The sequence below is a fragment of the Apostichopus japonicus genome, chromosome 9 (genome assembly GCF_037975245.1).
Source record: "Apostichopus japonicus isolate 1M-3 chromosome 9, ASM3797524v1, whole genome shotgun sequence".
Classification (NCBI taxonomy): Eukaryota; Metazoa; Echinodermata; class Holothuroidea; order Aspidochirotida; family Stichopodidae; genus Apostichopus; species Apostichopus japonicus.
Window position 1 is genome coordinate 29,119,771 of NC_092569.1, and position 17,007 is coordinate 29,136,777.

General features: G+C 37.5%; 2 protein-coding genes across 3 annotated transcripts in view; one reads left to right on the top strand and one right to left on the bottom strand.

Moving 5' to 3' along the window:
* LOC139974379 (uncharacterized) overlaps window positions 1-2,986 on the bottom strand; it is a 31,044-nt gene extending 28,058 nt beyond the window's left edge. The window contains exons 1-3 of the mRNA XM_071981494.1: window positions 2,887-2,986; window positions 2,285-2,329; window positions 1,672-1,743 (exon numbers count right to left, since the gene is read on the bottom strand). Coding sequence (XP_071837595.1) covers window positions 1,672-1,743; window positions 2,285-2,329; window positions 2,887-2,959 — 190 coding nt within the window. The 5' untranslated portion in view covers window positions 2,960-2,986. The remainder of the gene's footprint in view (window positions 1-1,671; window positions 1,744-2,284; window positions 2,330-2,886) is intronic.
* Window positions 1-17,007, top strand: part of LOC139974378 (coiled-coil and C2 domain-containing protein 1-like) — a 106,640-nt gene that overhangs the window by 72,213 nt on the left and 17,420 nt on the right. For both annotated transcript variants that reach the window (XM_071981490.1, XM_071981493.1), the window contains exons 12-20: window positions 3,521-3,651; window positions 3,894-3,950; window positions 7,309-7,449; window positions 9,665-9,723; window positions 11,257-11,373; window positions 12,249-12,319; window positions 12,997-13,055; window positions 13,704-13,855; window positions 14,599-14,695. In XM_071981490.1, the coding sequence (XP_071837591.1) occupies window positions 3,521-3,651; window positions 3,894-3,950; window positions 7,309-7,449; window positions 9,665-9,723; window positions 11,257-11,373; window positions 12,249-12,319; window positions 12,997-13,055; window positions 13,704-13,855; window positions 14,599-14,695 (884 nt within the window). The remainder of the gene's footprint in view (window positions 1-3,520; window positions 3,652-3,893; window positions 3,951-7,308; window positions 7,450-9,664; window positions 9,724-11,256; window positions 11,374-12,248; window positions 12,320-12,996; window positions 13,056-13,703; window positions 13,856-14,598; window positions 14,696-17,007) is intronic.

Here is a 17,007-nt window from a genome sequence, read left to right on the forward strand (position 1 = left end):
TTACTAATGTCACATGAATCTAAATATGTGTGTCCGACTTACTGTCCAGCCTCCTCCGTTGGACATATCGCAGTAAACTTCAAACGGGGGGCCAGACCAATTAGGAGGATTTACTTCGCACACACCGCTGTTTTTTTCACCGTCAGTAAATTTTTGCGAACAATCAGAATATTGGTTTTCCTTACAATGAGGTATACCGTTTCTATATTCACAATCTGCGTTAGGATCACAACCTTCGGAGACGTTACACGTGAGGTAATCGTTTTTGCAAAGACATATTTTATCACACCTTGGAGAGGTGTAAATTTCTCCTTCCTGAAAAATTAAGAAAAATATTGTACTTTTTGGTGACACACAGGCGCTAACAGTTACTTTATAGTAAAATAAGGGTCAAGTAGTAACAGTAAGAGTGTAATAATGATCGTAAAAAACTATTCATTTGAATGATGCATCCACGTTTGAAGTAAAAATAAAAGGTTAAAAATAAAACCAAAATCATACAATCTTTCTCGGACGCTTAAAGAATACAAACAATGAATGAATATAGACTAAACTACGAGATAACTAGACCAATCAGAAGTCTGTACGATGTTATGTTTTGTGCAGTTCAGCTCTCACAAAATATCAATAAAAGTATAACAATGGTTCTGATTCCTGTAGTCAATTTGTTAAACACTATCTACTATACCCTATACCCTATACTTGGAGTGTTAGCTCATTGGGTCCCCGGTTCGAGCCACGCCCAGATTAATGTATGTCGTCCAGTTACAGAGTTGTTGACAATTGACAATCGTAATCATGGACGTTAAATATGAATCTATGAGACTGATTTCGGTCAGCTTGCGGCTTTGATAAGCCAATGATGGCATCTTCGCGAGTTCCTGCGTGCAGGAGGATCTAATAGACATACATACCTATATATATACCCTTGATTGCCATTGACTTAAGGTTGTAGTCAACAGGAACAATTTGTTTTATACGATACAAACGATCAAAATAAAAAAGATGAGCATTTTCTCACCGGTACTACTGTTTCGTTCCCTGTTTGTTCATGCCTCATATAACATCCACACTCTTGTAGTGGAACGCAATCATCATTTAGCATCAAGTAACCAGTAGGACACACACATGTTGTAATATCATTACATGTCCTGCTGCAAGACGGATTAGCACAAGAACCCTCACATTTACAGGTACTTAGTACTTGATTAGGTGGGCACGAATCGATGTCTAAAAGAAACAAGAATTGTAAAATCACCAGTTTGATCATGAAATCACGTAATCCTGTGACAATGTAAGGCGTATGCTGTTTATCGATGTAATATCAGTTGAAATAAAAACACATCATTAATACCTGGTGAAATGGTAAGGTCAGAGGTCGTATCGCTTTCCTCAGTAGGTGACGTAAGGTCAGAGATCGTTTCGCTTTCCTCAGTAGGTGACGTTGTCTCATCTCTCCTTAAACCTATAACATAATCACAACAACGTTACTTAAATAGAAGTCATTTATTGATAATTAACTTTGAGATCTAGGCAGTCAATATCCCGAAGCTACTTAGCAGGTTATTAAGCAATGTTTTAATTATAATTGATAAAGCGAGATTAGTGTTTTTCTTCATTTGCGAAACAAAATTATGTGTGCTGAAATTTGGAGTACTTTATAATTAATACCTGGTGTAATGGTAAAGCCAGAGGTCGTTTCGCTTTCCTCAGTAGGTGACTTTGTCACATCTCGCCTTAAACCTATAACATAATCACAACAACGTTACTTAAATAGAAGTCATTTATTGATAATTAACTTTGAGATCTAGGCAGTCAATACCCTGAGCTACTTAGCAGGTTATTAAGCAATTTTTCAATTAGAATTGATGAAGCGAAATTAGTGTTTTTCTTCATTTGCGAAACAAAATTATGTCTGGTTGGAGTATTTTAATAACATGCTGTAGATTGGGGGATTTTATTTATCTCTCGACCGTCAAATGGTAAAGCAAATACATTCTACTTAGCAAAATTAAACATAAATAACACAAGTTTTAAATATTTAATATATTATTTCGTCAAAATGAGAACTCGAAATAGCAGAAAAACAGACATCTGTATGATTAAAAAAAAATCTTAGGTTTCAAATCAACAGATTGATTATAACATATTTTAATCTTTTGTAACATTAATCGCTGGTCCCTTGCAGTTGCAAATACTAATAAGGATTCAATAGATTATTACAATTGAGTGCATTAGTGCAAGGACAAAACACCAATGCAATACATTACAGGATAAAATATACCTTCTGGCAAAGTGTTTGGAAATTGGGCTTCAAAGTCACATAAATCTGTAGTAGAAAATATAAGAAAATCTATTTGATATCTTTGTTAACTTTAAAATGTTTGCTTGTGAAGTTAATTTTAGCCTATGTTTTGATAATAAAGAGATATAACTCATAGAAAAAAAACAAAAAAACAATACAAATAAGAAGATGATATAACTGAAATAGTCAGTGTCAATACAAAGCTGTTTTTTATTTAATCAAGTTTATATATGAAGCAAATAATACGGGAGAATCATCTTTTGTATTGATCTTTATTTCTTTGTCTTTAAAGTGTCTTAGGTTCATGAAATGAATCAACAACTGAATTAATTTCCATGTCTTATTTTACTCCTCGAATCAGCTTATCGTATATATAACATAGAAACACCTCCCTTAATAATGTTTGGGAAGACATATGTTAGAAAACGTTAGCGAGCTTCATTCATGATCCCGCATTATGATCAGCACATTCACATATACAATATTGTTTGCTTAAGAACGCAAACATTGAATAACGAATATGGCTACTTTTTCTGCACATTTTATGAAAAATTAAAACAATATATTTTAAAGTGACATACTACCCGCTGATGAGATGTCGACTGAAACAATCACCACGAAGATGAAAAAAATGACCAGTTTTACTGCATCCATACTTGGATAATCAATCAGCACACACTGCAGCCTATGATTAAATGACAGTAAAAAAGTGCAGAAGCAATACATCACAGCTTTGAGAGAACGATGTGTTCTAAATATCTTGCTTTCTTTTTCCCCGTTTAATCTAAATGATAATAATAATTATAATTCTCAGTTCTTATATATAGCGCAACTTACAATAAAGTCTCGCCACTTAACTTACACACTGTACTTAACCCTGGTCATTGGTAACTTGTCACACCTACACATCAAAGTGTGCACAATTCAAACAATCTCTCCTGGGGCACCACAGTGCACCACAGTGCACCACAGCCATGTGTCCCCTGGGGGACTTCCCATAGGGTGCAGCCACAAACCGGCGCACGCAACTATATTTACAAGTCACCTCAGTGAAGAGAGGCAATGGAGATAAAGTGCCTTGCCCAAGGACACAACGCAATGATCTGGCCAGGGCTTGAACCTGTAATCCTTGGATCACAAGTCCACTGCCTTAACCACTTGCCCACAACGCCCTCACCTTAATCTAAAGTCTCCTATCCTGTGTTTACTCGTTAGTCAAAGAATCAATGAACGAACGACAGCTGAAGCTTCTCCAAGAAAAGCAGAAGAAAGTGAGGTTTCTTGCTCTCCAGGCCAAGAAGCAAGGAGATATGGAAGAAGCCAAGAGATTGATCATCATAGCCAAGGTTAGTCTAGAAAAAATATCACCAGGGGTCTTATAGATTTGTCAAATTCATATTTTAATTATTTTTCTCTCTCTCTCGCTGAGTTTCGCTTTGATTGAATTAAATTGAGTTATTTTTTATAAAGAGTAGGCCTAACATGTGTAATTCAATTCACACAATGTAAATATTTTTAAGTTCCTTTTTGGAATCAACAAGTTGTCTGTTGCTTTAATTTAAATTTGTCTAATTATTAATTTCTTCAGGGGTTTGATCCAATGATTGAAGCTGCTGAGAATGGCCTCCCAGTCAACATGGACAGTGTAAGTTTAGTAATATTAATAATAATTATAGTAGTAATAATCAGGCAGTTTTTTATCTCAATACATTACATGTATAGAGATATTGTAACAGTAAGTGGGACTCTCTCTTCTCTTAAAACTTTTTCAGCGTCTTCATATAAAGTTCTTTTTCTCTGGAATTTCAGAGCAAGCATATATCATATAGGCCAACAAAAGTTACTATTTTTTATTCGAGAATTTTATCTCATTCTATGACTTTTTCACCGATTTATGTCCAAATCGGGCCAATTTGGACCGAAATACAGTTTAAACAACCCATTTTTGCACACGCTCCAAAACTTATGTTTTATGAAAGAGAATAGAATTGTCTGTCAACAGTGGTATCGTCTAAGATAGGGTCCTATGTATTATATATTTTATTAACATTTTAAACTTTCATTTGTTGTTTACAGGTAGGTATTAATAAGAATTTTACTAGCTGTAAATGACATTTTATGGCTTTTATTTGCTTTATTTGATGTTTAAATGACTTTTCTTTCTTAAAACAATACTGAGCTGCCGCCCCTACTTTTAGTAAAAAGGTCCGTTTTTGATGATTAAGCCCCGCCCCCAAGTCTGTTTTGTAGCAGATTGGCTATGACTCATGGCAGCTACATGTTAGATATACGAAAATGGCTACCCTCGCGACCAATTGTCTCTACTGTAGTTAGGTGCGCCAGGTGTAGTGTATTGCATGCTAATTACATATATACAAATTCTGTACTGCTGAATTCTACGTAGTGCATTTAATTTATATTAGGCCTTCGTTTTTGTAACATCCATTTAAGGATAGTACTGGTGTTCAGGTAGCTTTTCAGAGCAAGGGCCATTATAAGTTTGTTTGATTGCCCTTCATGTATTTTGTATAATTACGTATACACATTCTTGTATTTCTGAAGGCTACTTACTGTAGGCCTAGTGCATTTAAAAAAAATACATATAGGCCTAGGCCCCCTAGGCCTATTAGGCTTTCAGTGATAGCCACATTAGCATTGTACTGGTGTTCAGACAGCTTTTCCTAGGAAGGACCAGGGTAAGTTTGTTGATGGGTACGTATAAAAGAGGAGCCGGCCATAGCATCACAACTTTTATAAGACTATAAAAATTGTATAAGGTTATGTTTTATTTATAAGGATATAAGATGTATAAGGTTATAAGAAGTATGTTTAGCTTTCTTTTGAACCTGTAATGTTTGACAACAAAATGGAGAGGAACTGAGGTGGCTATTAGGGGAGGAGGAGGCCACCCATCACTTGCATATAAAAACTTGTAATCTTCTTTTACATTATTTTTTCCAAGTCATAAATCCATGAAATCTTCATGTCCGAAAAATTGAGATGGAAAAACGTGGGTTGTTTTGATATCTAGAAGTGGACACAGTTTTGATGGTAGTCACCACTACAGTCTACAGTAACATACAGTAGGTCAATAGGCCTAGCTCTCAAGGCAGGCATCAAGAATATGGTCGAGTTGTTCGCCTCTTCTAATTTGGCCGTGTCATTGACGTCAAACTATATGACCAAAAAGTCCAACAGAGCTAGACTGACCCAAGATGAAGGATACCACATAAAAAACAAGTTCTTAAATATTCTTTGACATTACTAAACCTTGCAACGTCGTTCTTTCGACTAACAGGCAATGAGCGCTAAAGGCAAGACTAGCAGGATAAAGTGTAACCTGCAGAGACTATTCGTGGCCAAGTAGCAAAAATGCAAGTTATATATTTGTTGTACCATGATTGATATTGATAACTGTAGAGACAGAGCAAAGATTTGAAATTAGGAATCAAAATTAAAACTTCCAGTATTGAGATACTGCATCATTGATGCTCTTGTTTGTTCTGAAGCTTAAACGACCACAAATGTTGGGGAAGCCGCAAGGACTTATGGATAACAACTTACACGTCGGGTGGCTTCCAACTCAACATTTTAACGCAAATTTAGAATCTTTCAATTTACAAAGTCATTTCAGATGGGGAAATTGTAGATTGCTCTTGGATGAAAAACCCACTTTACTATCGCGACCAGGGATCAAACCCTCAAACTACCGATTGCTAAACCTCATTGCTTTAAATACCTTTATCCACTCGGCCACGGCACCCGTAATAACCATGAGCATGTGAATTTATTTTGAATTGTTTCATTCTTGGAAATGGAGGTAGAGGTGGGGTTGGGTGGGGCATGAAGGGTGGGTGAGGTGTCTTAAACAAGGGAACTTTTACCCAAACTTGCTCATACTGGGAAAAAAATTTAGTTTGGGTACATTGAAATAAGTGATACATTTTGCTCCAGCATAAGTAGAAAATAGAATTTATCAAGTCAATAAGAATTCATAATTTTTTCTTTTTTTCTTTCATTGGTTGCATTTGTGTTGTTTGTTTCTCGCAATGTAAGAGATCGGAGGGAGGGTAAAACTTTGGAATTCAGGTGTTCAGAAATGTATGCACTGGGAGGAATAGGGGAGAGATGGGGAATGGGCCCAGTTACAGTTTGGTTGGGGGCAGTGGTGGGTATTAAGTTACAGTTTGGTTGGGGGCAGTGGTTGGTATTAAGTTACAGTTTGGTTGGGAGCAGTGGTGGGTATTAAGTTACAGTTTGGTTGGGAGCAGTGGTGGGTATTAAGTTACAGTTTGGTTGGGGGCAGTGGTGGGTATTAAGTTACAGTTTGGTTGGGGGCAGTGGTGGGTATTAAGTTACAGTTTGGTTGGGGGCAGTGGTGGGTATTAAGTTACAGTTTGGTTGGGGGCAGTGGTGGGTATTAAGTTACAGTTTGGTTGGGGGCAGTGGTAGGTATTAAGTTACAGTTTGGTTGGGGGCAGTGGTGGGTATTAAGTTACAGTTTGGTTAGGGGCAGTGGTGGGTATTAAGTTACAGTTTGGTTGGGAGCAGTGGTGGGTATTAAGTTTCCTCTTACACAACACTCCTTGCTCTCGTATGATGGATACATAAGTATGTTCAGCTCTATATATTAGAAACAAACATAGCATCATATTGAATTTGTTTCTGAATTAAAGAAAGTATGAAACAAGAGAGAAACTCACCTCAGCAGACTCATGTGTAATTCTATGTGGGTTATAGATGTTTATGCTTCATCACCACAACCTTTTGAAAAGCTCCCTCTTTTCCATTCAACATTGGAATATTTGTATAGGCATTAAATTAACCCTATCATGTTGTTTGAAATCCAAAAGAAAAGTGGGCATTTGAAAGTTAAATGTTTTAATTTTCATTTAGAAACATATCAATCTTAATTCAACATGAAATAGGTTGATCCTTTTATTTTAATTTTTTTATATATTTTTAACCTCTTCGATGTTTTGCCCTTTCCAATTACGATACAGATCCCTAAATTACCAGACGAGGAAGTGAGTCATGCAGTGTCCCCTCCTATTGATACAGCCCCCATAGATGCCCAGATCTTGACGGGCGATACAACGGAGATGTACTCGAGATTGATCAGTACCCTGCAGAAACAGATCGAGGTACTGTTGAAGGTCATCCGTATTGCCCCTAAATATATGCTACAAAGCCCCCCCAACCCCCCAACCCCACCCCTCCACATCTGGGAAAACAATTTGGAGAGTCAGAAACTCTCATTTTGTAAGGTTATATCATATTTTGAGCATGCTACATTTTAGGGGCAATACTGATGAGGTTTCGATTGCTGTCAGCTACAGATCCATTCAGATGGTCAACTTGACGGCAAATTTTTACCAAATATTTTACAACTTTTTAGATGCATAGTGCACGATAATTCCATAAATAGCCCAAATGTTTTATTCTAGTTGTAGGACTATGCCAAACCCCCTCTAGTTATTCCTTTCCTGGACGCTATCATAAAGTTTGAAGTAATATCGAAAAAGCCATCAGGAGTGAAAGTTCCTATTCTCTCTAGCTCCGGACATATATCGTACGTTAGGCTATCTTTTAAAGTACTGTCTAACACTGTATCATATTGCCAGTAAAGGATGACTTGAAACAGAAGTTAGTTTAGTCTCCATGAGTTAAAGTTCACTCCCCTCCCCCCCCCCCCCCAAGATAAAAAACACAAAAAAAGAACATTTTGATTGCTAGAAATATTCGACAGCTATTGAGGTTTTCAAGATGTTCACCTTTAAAATAGGCTATAACTCTGTGAAGCTCCTTTAAGGCTTCGGATATGATGACGTCAATTCCCAAGTGCAGGCCGAGATGTTAATGGTAATCCATTGTTTCATAAATTCTAATGACTCAATGCGATCTTTATATGAACAAAGAGTAGCACCCATGGATGACATTAAATATCATTTGTCCTTGACAAATGTTTAATGTCAAGTAAATCATGTCATTCTAGGCCATAAAAATCTTTTATGTTTTCCAATTGAGTTTTGTGTTGCATCTGAGAGAAACTGACCTAATGTTCTGTGTTTTAAGACTATAAAGTCCAGTCATTTTAATTGATGAGCCATGGTAACTTGGACCTACAGTAGATGCAATGGTTAAGTTAGTCATGTGTTACATCTGAAGAACTGACCTAATAGTCTTTGTATTAGACTATATAGTCCAGTCACTTTAATTGATGTGCCATGGTAACTTGGAGTAATGGTTACCTAACTTTGTAGCAATGGTTAAGTTAGTCATGTGGTACATCTGAAGAACTGACCTAATAGTCTGTATATTAGACTACATAGTCCAGTCACTTTAATTGATGAGCCATGGTAACTTGGAGATAATATTTACCTTACCTAGATGCAATGGTTAAGTTAGTCATGTGGTACATCTGAAGAACTGACCTAATAGTCTGTATATTAGACTACATAGTCCAGTCACTTTAATTGATGTGCCACGGTAACTTGGAGTAATGGTTACCTTACCTTGATGCAATGGTTAAGTGAGTCATGTGGTACATCTGAAGAACTGACCTAATAGTCTGTGTATTAGACAATATAGTCCAGTCACTTTAATTGATAAGCCATGGTAACTTGGAGTTATGGTTACCTAACCTTGATGCAATGGTTAAGTTAGTCATGTGGTACATCTGAAGAACTGGCCTAATGGTCTGTGTATTAGACAATATAGTCCAGTCACTTTAATTGATGAGCCATGGTAACTTGAAGTTATGGTTACCTTACCTAGATGCAATGGTTAAGTTAGTCATGTGGTACATCTGAAGAACTGGCCTAATGGTCTGTGTATTAGACTATATAGTCCAGTCACTTTAATTGATGAGCCATGGTAACTTGGAGTAATGGTTACCTTACCTAGATGCAATGGTTAAGTTAGTCATGTGGTGCATCTAAAGAACTGACCTTATAGTCTTTGTATTAGACTACATAGTCCAGTCACTTTCATTGATGTGCCATGGTAACTTGGAGTAATGGTTACCTTACCTTGATGCAATGGTTAAGTTAGTCAAGTGTTACATCTGAGGAACTGACCTTATAGTCTGTGTATTAGACTTTAGACTCCAGTCACTTTAATGGTGTTTGTTATGGTCTACAACATGCCATAATGTTATGCCTTCTGCCATTCTTTTAATATTTCATACAGTAATTTGCAGAAAGTTATTTTTATTATTTGCCATTAAGAAAGCATGATCATCTCTGTTCTAATCGAAACATAAATAATAAGCTGAGTAAACAAACTAAAAACGTTTTTTTTTTTTCAATATTGTGATATGTCAGTAATAGCACGTTATTGTTTCTGATTTCTCCATAGCAATGTCAAACCCTTGCACAAGCGTACAGGGAGCTCGGTAATGCCCAGACTGCCAACAGGTGAGCTATTTCTCATTTCACTGAGTGACACTTTAATGTCACAGTTAATCTCTGAAGTGACACAGAGTAATAATGATACTGATCTGTACTGATAACCTTTTAGTTCTTATTGATACAGCGATAGTGTCTAAATAAATCTCACAAGTTATTTGGTTCACTGCAATGATGTTATTCAGTGATGTTGCACACCATGATACTTCGCTCTACACACACTGCTGGACTCTTGACCTAGTTAACGATAGAAGTGAGGACCCACAGTGTTACAACTGCCCCTCGCACACTGTATGACTGATGGAGAAACATAAACAATTGTTTTCTGTAAATGACCAGTGCTTGTTTATGTCACATGTCAAAATAGTTTCCCCTTGACTGGCTAAATTTGTTAAGACTATGCTGTTTTATTTGTGCACTGCCACACACTGCCAGTTTGAGTTTTTCCTGACTGGTGCTGACGTGACTCAAACTGGAAAACTTGACCAGTCCTTAGTCTTAAGCACCCAAACGATATGTAATAGTTTGGTGCAAACACCACCGTGAGAATATATTGTTATTGTGCACACCACAATGATTATATACAGCGAGAGTGCACACCTCAACAATACGTGAAGTTACAGTTCATACCACCTTGACTATTTAATTATACATTGTTTTGGTGCACACCATTATTACATAGCACTAAGGGACATGTCATGATTAGAAACAGTGATTGGACATGCGATGACCATGTGACTTTAAGTTAGCTTGTGTACCACTCTGATTATATAAATGACAGGGCACACTACTCTGTTTTAATGGTGATAGTGGGCACACTATCATCAACACAGTTTCAACAAACAGTGATTGGACATGCAATGACCATGTGACTTAAAGTTAGCTTGTGTACCACTCTGATTAAATAAATGACAGGGCACACTACTGTGTTTTAATGGCGATAGTGTGCACACGACCATCATCACAGTTTCAACAAACAGTGATTGGACATGCGATGACCATGTGACTTAAAGTTAGCTTGTGTACCACTCTGATTACATAAATGACAGGGCACACTACTGTGTTTTAATGGTTATAGTGGGCACACTACCATCATCACAGTTTCAACAAACAGTGATTGGACATGCGATGACCATGTGACTTGAAGTTAGCTTGTGTACCACTCTGATTACATAAATGACAGGGGCACACTACTGTGTTTTAATGGTTATAGTGGGCACACTACCATCATCACAGTTGCAACAAACAGTGATTGGACATGCGATGACCATGTGACTTAAAGTTAGCTTGTGTACCACTCTGATTACATAAATGACAGGGGCACACTACTGTGTTTTAATGGTTATAGTGGGCACACTACCATCATCACAGTTGCAACAAACAGTGATTGGACATGCGATGACCATGTGACTTAAAGTTAGCTTGTGTACCACTCTGATTACATAAATGACAGGGGCACACTACTGTGTTTTAATGGTTATAGTGGGCACACTACCATCATCACAGTTTCAATGATCACATAGTTGTCTCTTTCTTTCTCAGATTTCAAGAGTACTGTCAAAACAGTCAGGAAGATAAGGACCTGTTGGTGATGGCCCACCAACATAATGATCCTGTCCCAAGGTTTCAGTTTGAGCAACGTACAATACCCACGTTGAGGTAAGTGTAGTCAAAGGCCAGGGGTGTGGGTGGGGGGTGGGATGCATTGTGTTATTTTACAAAATGATTTGTTTTCAGGGGGTTATTGTGGTCAAGGGGTTAAGGCAGTGGACTTGTTATCTAAGGCATGCAGGTTCGAGTCCTGGCCAGATGATTGCGTGTGTCCTTGGGAAAGGCACTTTATCTCCATTGCCTCTCTTCACCCAGGGTGTGTTATAAATGATGACCTGCGAGGTAACTTGTAAATATAATTGTGTGTGCCTGTTTGAGGCTGCACCCTGTGGGAAGTTACCCCGGGGGACATGTGGATGTGGTGCCCCAGGAGAGATTGATTGAATTGTGCTCACTTCGGTGTGTGGGTGTAACAAATTATGGGATGACCAGGGGTTAAGTTGTAAAGCTGTGTGAGAGGGCCTTGGCCTTGAACAAGACTGTAAACTAATATAACTTATGTTTTATAAGCTATAACATACCACTTGAATGAGATCTCTTCAGTATGGTACACACGGAGGTGGGAGAGCAAAGATGACAGGTAGTTGACACAAACACAGAGTCTAAGCAGTATGCACTTCCCACATAGAAATAGATCATCTGAGTCAAGTATTGTGTCATCCCTGGAGGGCAGGGGATACAAACTGAAACATGCAGTACTACTCGACCCCTTTAAATTGGAGGAGCAATGAACAGTATCCATTTAAGTATTTTGGGGTGGAAGGGATTGGGGGGTGGGGGGAGGGTTATCGATGAGGTAGGAAGGGGGCCTGCAGAACACACAATGTACTCATCACCATTATCAACCTAAGATTCCAAGCGATGATGTTGAGAATCCAGTCTAACCGTCCTTTTGGTTTTGCTTTGAATTTCTATCTATTCAGAGTTACCCCTGGGCTGAAGAAGGAAGAGGCTGAAATAACAATCATAGGAGGCTCAAATTACAAACAGCAAGGTTTGTTTATATGCAATAGTAAAATGAAATGAACTGAACAACCAACAACCTAACCAGATGCTAGGTTTCATTACTTCAAAATGCCATTACCTTTATCCACTCATCAGTAACACAGTGCAGGAAGGAAGAATGGTGAAAATCCCAACAAGACTTCCCTATAGCTGCTGACAAAACTGTTTGATGATATGCCATTCTCCCTTCTCGCACTCCCCTGCCCCCACCCCCACCCCCTCTCCCTCCTCTCTTCTCCATCCCTATATCCCCCTTCCCAGCATAAGCTCCCTTAGTTTATGAATTCTGTTAACGTGAGTTTTTTATGATTTTTTTCTATTTGTTTTCACTGTATTTATTTCCTTTTTATTGGTTTTGTTTTGTGTGAAGCGCTTTGATACTTTTTGTGACTTAGCGCTATATAAGTGACATATTTATTATAATTTTTTTTATTTTTATAGTATGTTTTATATTTAAGATTGGTACGTTTGTGCGTTAGCTGTGTGATGGAAAGGTCGGTTAGATGAAGCCATATTCTGCTGGTTTATACCTCATCTTCTGCTTCTCTGTTTGACAAAGATTTGACTTTCAGTTTTTACCTCATCTTTTAGGATTTAATCATTTGTTCATCCATCCTAGACCAGCTCTCCTTTTATGAACCTGTTCAATGTCTGATATCTTCACAGGTGGAGGGAGTGGCGAGGAGATTGACACCTTTGTCAAGTTTGAATTTCCATACCCTAGTGTAAGTATCTTTACTATTCTACATGACTGTTGTGATGTACTTTGATGAGTACCCAAGTTACCAGGGAGTTATTAAGAGAATAGTCCAGAGGTTAAACGTATTGTCAACTGATGAATAGAAAACATTTACTAAAGCTTCACGATGATATTTGCCTGCAATTCCTTACATTGCATGTTCATGATAATGGTAATTTAAACTTGTACAAATTGTACCCTAAGAGTGAACGTGAAGCACACATCACCGAACTCAAAATTTTTATTTTTTCATCTCATCTCATCTCATCTTATTTATTTTTAAGTTTTGTTTTGTTACTGACTTGCTTGACCTTGGAGTGGATAGGGTTCCAGCTTTGCTTTAGGGGAATAATCATGGTTTTATTCATATGCTAACGCTCTGAAAAAACGTCTGAAAAAAAGAAAATTGTTTGTAGGCTTTGAAGAAAAACATTCATCACATTTTGTCAGTGTAAGTCTATGACATCACACCTGTTTACTTCCAGTGAACATCTGATACCAAAAATATGCCAACTTCCAAATATTCTTATTTCAAAAGTGATACATAGGAAATGAAATGCAGTATTTTAAGCTCAACTTTATAATCATTAGCAATTGTCATCAAAGATGATTTTATGGACTGTCTTCTCTTCAGGATAAACCTCAAACCGGACAGACTGGCGTGGTCCGAGGAGCAGAGACTGTTGAATACAAACATTCAAGTAAAGTCCAAGTCAATCTCAAAGCCAGGTCTTTCCTCTCTGTTGTCAAACGAAAACAGGCAAAGTTTGAAGTCTTGCATCGTAGGTAAGTGTGCGCTGTTTTAGTTTAAATTTGGCAGTGATGTTGCTACTGGATAATGTCTAACTTGTATCACAAAAAACCCAGCTTTTATACTAAACTAGACTGCCTAGCTAGATTTTTGTTCTTTGTCCTTCTCCAGTTTATTCCCTACCCCCTCCCTTAATCCTCTCTTTGTCGCTGCACTGTTTATCTCCTACCTCTCCTCTTCCCCTGTTGGTTTCTTTCTTTCTTCTCTCCATTCCTTGTCTACTAATCCCCTTACATCTATCTCTTTGTGATCACCATGCTCATCAACCTGTCTGTATTCTGTGTGTGTTTTTGTCCCTTCTGTTACTGTTACTTGTCATTTAGCCTCTGAAGAATATCCTGCTAGGATCGAAACGTCAGGCCAACTTACTTTTACACATTCTCTTACACAGGCTCTCTAGTGGATAAGCAGTTTGCTAACAGTTTTATTTTATTTAGATTTTTTTTTTTTTATTGTGGCATCTTAGGTAACAAGTGAACACCACAAAAAAAAAAAAAAATTAAATGTGTATCAGGACAGGTGGGTTCCTAACGATATTCAATTTTGCAAATTAACATTTTGTTTATCCAACATGATCATAAATAACATTGCATCTACTACAAGTCAGTCCTACATTTATCCTACTTTTTGCCTCTGATTTCCAAATTCTCTAATATGTTTTGTACAATTTTCATTTCATGTACATTTCTCTTGCGTTTTCATTATGAATTAAAAACAGAGGTCTAGGCTTGCTGAGAGGTGACAGGTCCCTGGGTACAGCTTCATTGAAGTTAGCTGATCTTGAAGCAAAACAAGAAATCTCTGCAGTTATACCAGTGAGTATGTTACAAAGTCTCTCTTAAGCTCAGAAGGCTGCATGTTTGAATTCACATCAGGAGATTGCCAATCAAGTGGTTAATTAATATTAATAATTAATATTAATTAATATTAATTAATTAATATTAATATAAATATTAATTATTATTAATATTAATTAATTAATGTAAATTAATATTAATAATTAATATTAATTAATAGTCAAAGATCCAGTCAATCATTGAGCTCCTCGGATGCCGCTAAATGTTGTCGTATGTAGTGAATGCTAGTAATAACACGCAAGTACCGCTTTTACACTTTTAAGCCAGAAATGTCAGTAACCATTGGCAACCGTAGTGCAAGCTGCTGACATCAAACCCTAACATTGCCACAGAGTAATATAACGGGCAGAGTATAAATAAATTTATGACACACTATCTTGTGACAAACTGTGACTAAAGCTAGGCTATAATAGTAATAACACAACATGCATGCTACAGTAACCATGCATTGCCAATGGTAGTGGAAGCTGCTGATATCAAGCCCTAACATTGCCACAGAGTAATATAAGGGGCAGAGTATAAATAAACTTATGACACACTATCTTGTGACAAACTGTTACTAAAGCTAGGCTATCATAGTAATAACACAAGATGCATGCTTCAGTAACCATTGCTAACAGTAGTGGAAGCTGCTGGTATCAAACCCTAACATTGCCACAGAGTAATATAAGGGGCAGAGTATAAATAAACTTATGACACACTATCTTGTGACAAACTGTTACTAAAGCTAGGCTATCATAGTAATAACACAAGATGCATGCTACAGTAACCATTGCCAATGGTAGTGGAAGCTGCTGATATCAAACCCTAACATTGCCACAGAGTAATATAACGGGCAGAGTATAAATAAATTTATGACACACTATCTTGTGACAAACTGTGACTAAAGCTAGGCTATAATAGTAATAACACAACATGCATGCTACAGTAACCATTGCCAATGGTAGTGGAAGCTGCTGATATCAAACCCTAACATTGCCACAGAGTAATATAAGGGGCAGAGTATAAATAAATTTATGACACACTATCTTGTGACAAACTGTGACTAAAGCTAGGCTATAATAGTAATAACACAACATGCATGCTACAGTAACCATTGCCAATGGTAGTGGAAGCTGCTGATATCAAACCCTAACATTGCCACAGAGTAATATAAGGGGCAGAGTATAAATGAACTTATGGCACACTATCTTGTGACAAACTGTTACTAAAGCTAGGCTATAATAGTAATCACACAACATGCATGCTTCAGTAACCATTGGCAACGGTAGTGGAAGCTGCTGATATCAAACCCTAACATTGCCACAGAGTAATATAAGAGGCAGAGTATAAATAAACTTAGGACACACTATCTTGTGACAAACTGTTACTAAAGCTAGGCTATAGTAGTAATAACACAAGATGCATGCTTCAGTAACCATTGCTAACAGTAGTGGAAGCTGCTGGTATCAAACCCTAACATTGCCACAGAGTAATATAAGAGGCAGAGTATAAATAAACTTATGACACACTGTCTTGTGACAAACTGTTACTAAAGCTAGGCTATCATAGTAATAACACAAGATGCATGCTTGTCTACAACACAGCTCAGTATTGTGAGAGGGTCACAAGATGCATGCTTGCCTATAACACAGTTCAATACTGTTAGAGGGTCACAAGATGCATGCTTGCCTATAACACAGTTCAATACTGTTAGAGGGTTACAAGATGCATGCTTGCATACAACACAGTTCAATACTGTTAGAGGGTTACAAGATGCATGCTTGCATACAACACAGTTAAATACTGTGAGAGGGTCACAAGATGCATGCTTGCCTACCACACAGTTCAATACTGTTAGAGGGTTACAAGATGCATGCTTGCCTACAACACAGTTCAATACTGTTAGAGGGTCACAAGATGCATGCTTGCCTACAACACAGTTCAATACTGTTAGAGGGTTACAAGATGCATGCTTGCATACAACACAGTTCAATACTGTTAGAGGGTTACAAGATGCATGCTTGCATACAACACAGTTCAATACTGTGAGAGGGTCACAAGATGCATGCTTGCCTACCACACAGTTCAATACTGTTAGAGGGTTACAAGATGCATGCTTGCCTACAACACAGTTCAATACTGTTAGAGGGTCACAAGATGCATGCTTGCCTACAACACAGTTCAATACTGTTAGATGGGCACAAGATGCGTGCTGCCTACAACACTCTTGTGACAAACTGTTACTAAAGCTAGGCTATCATAGTAATAACACAAGATGCATGCTTGCA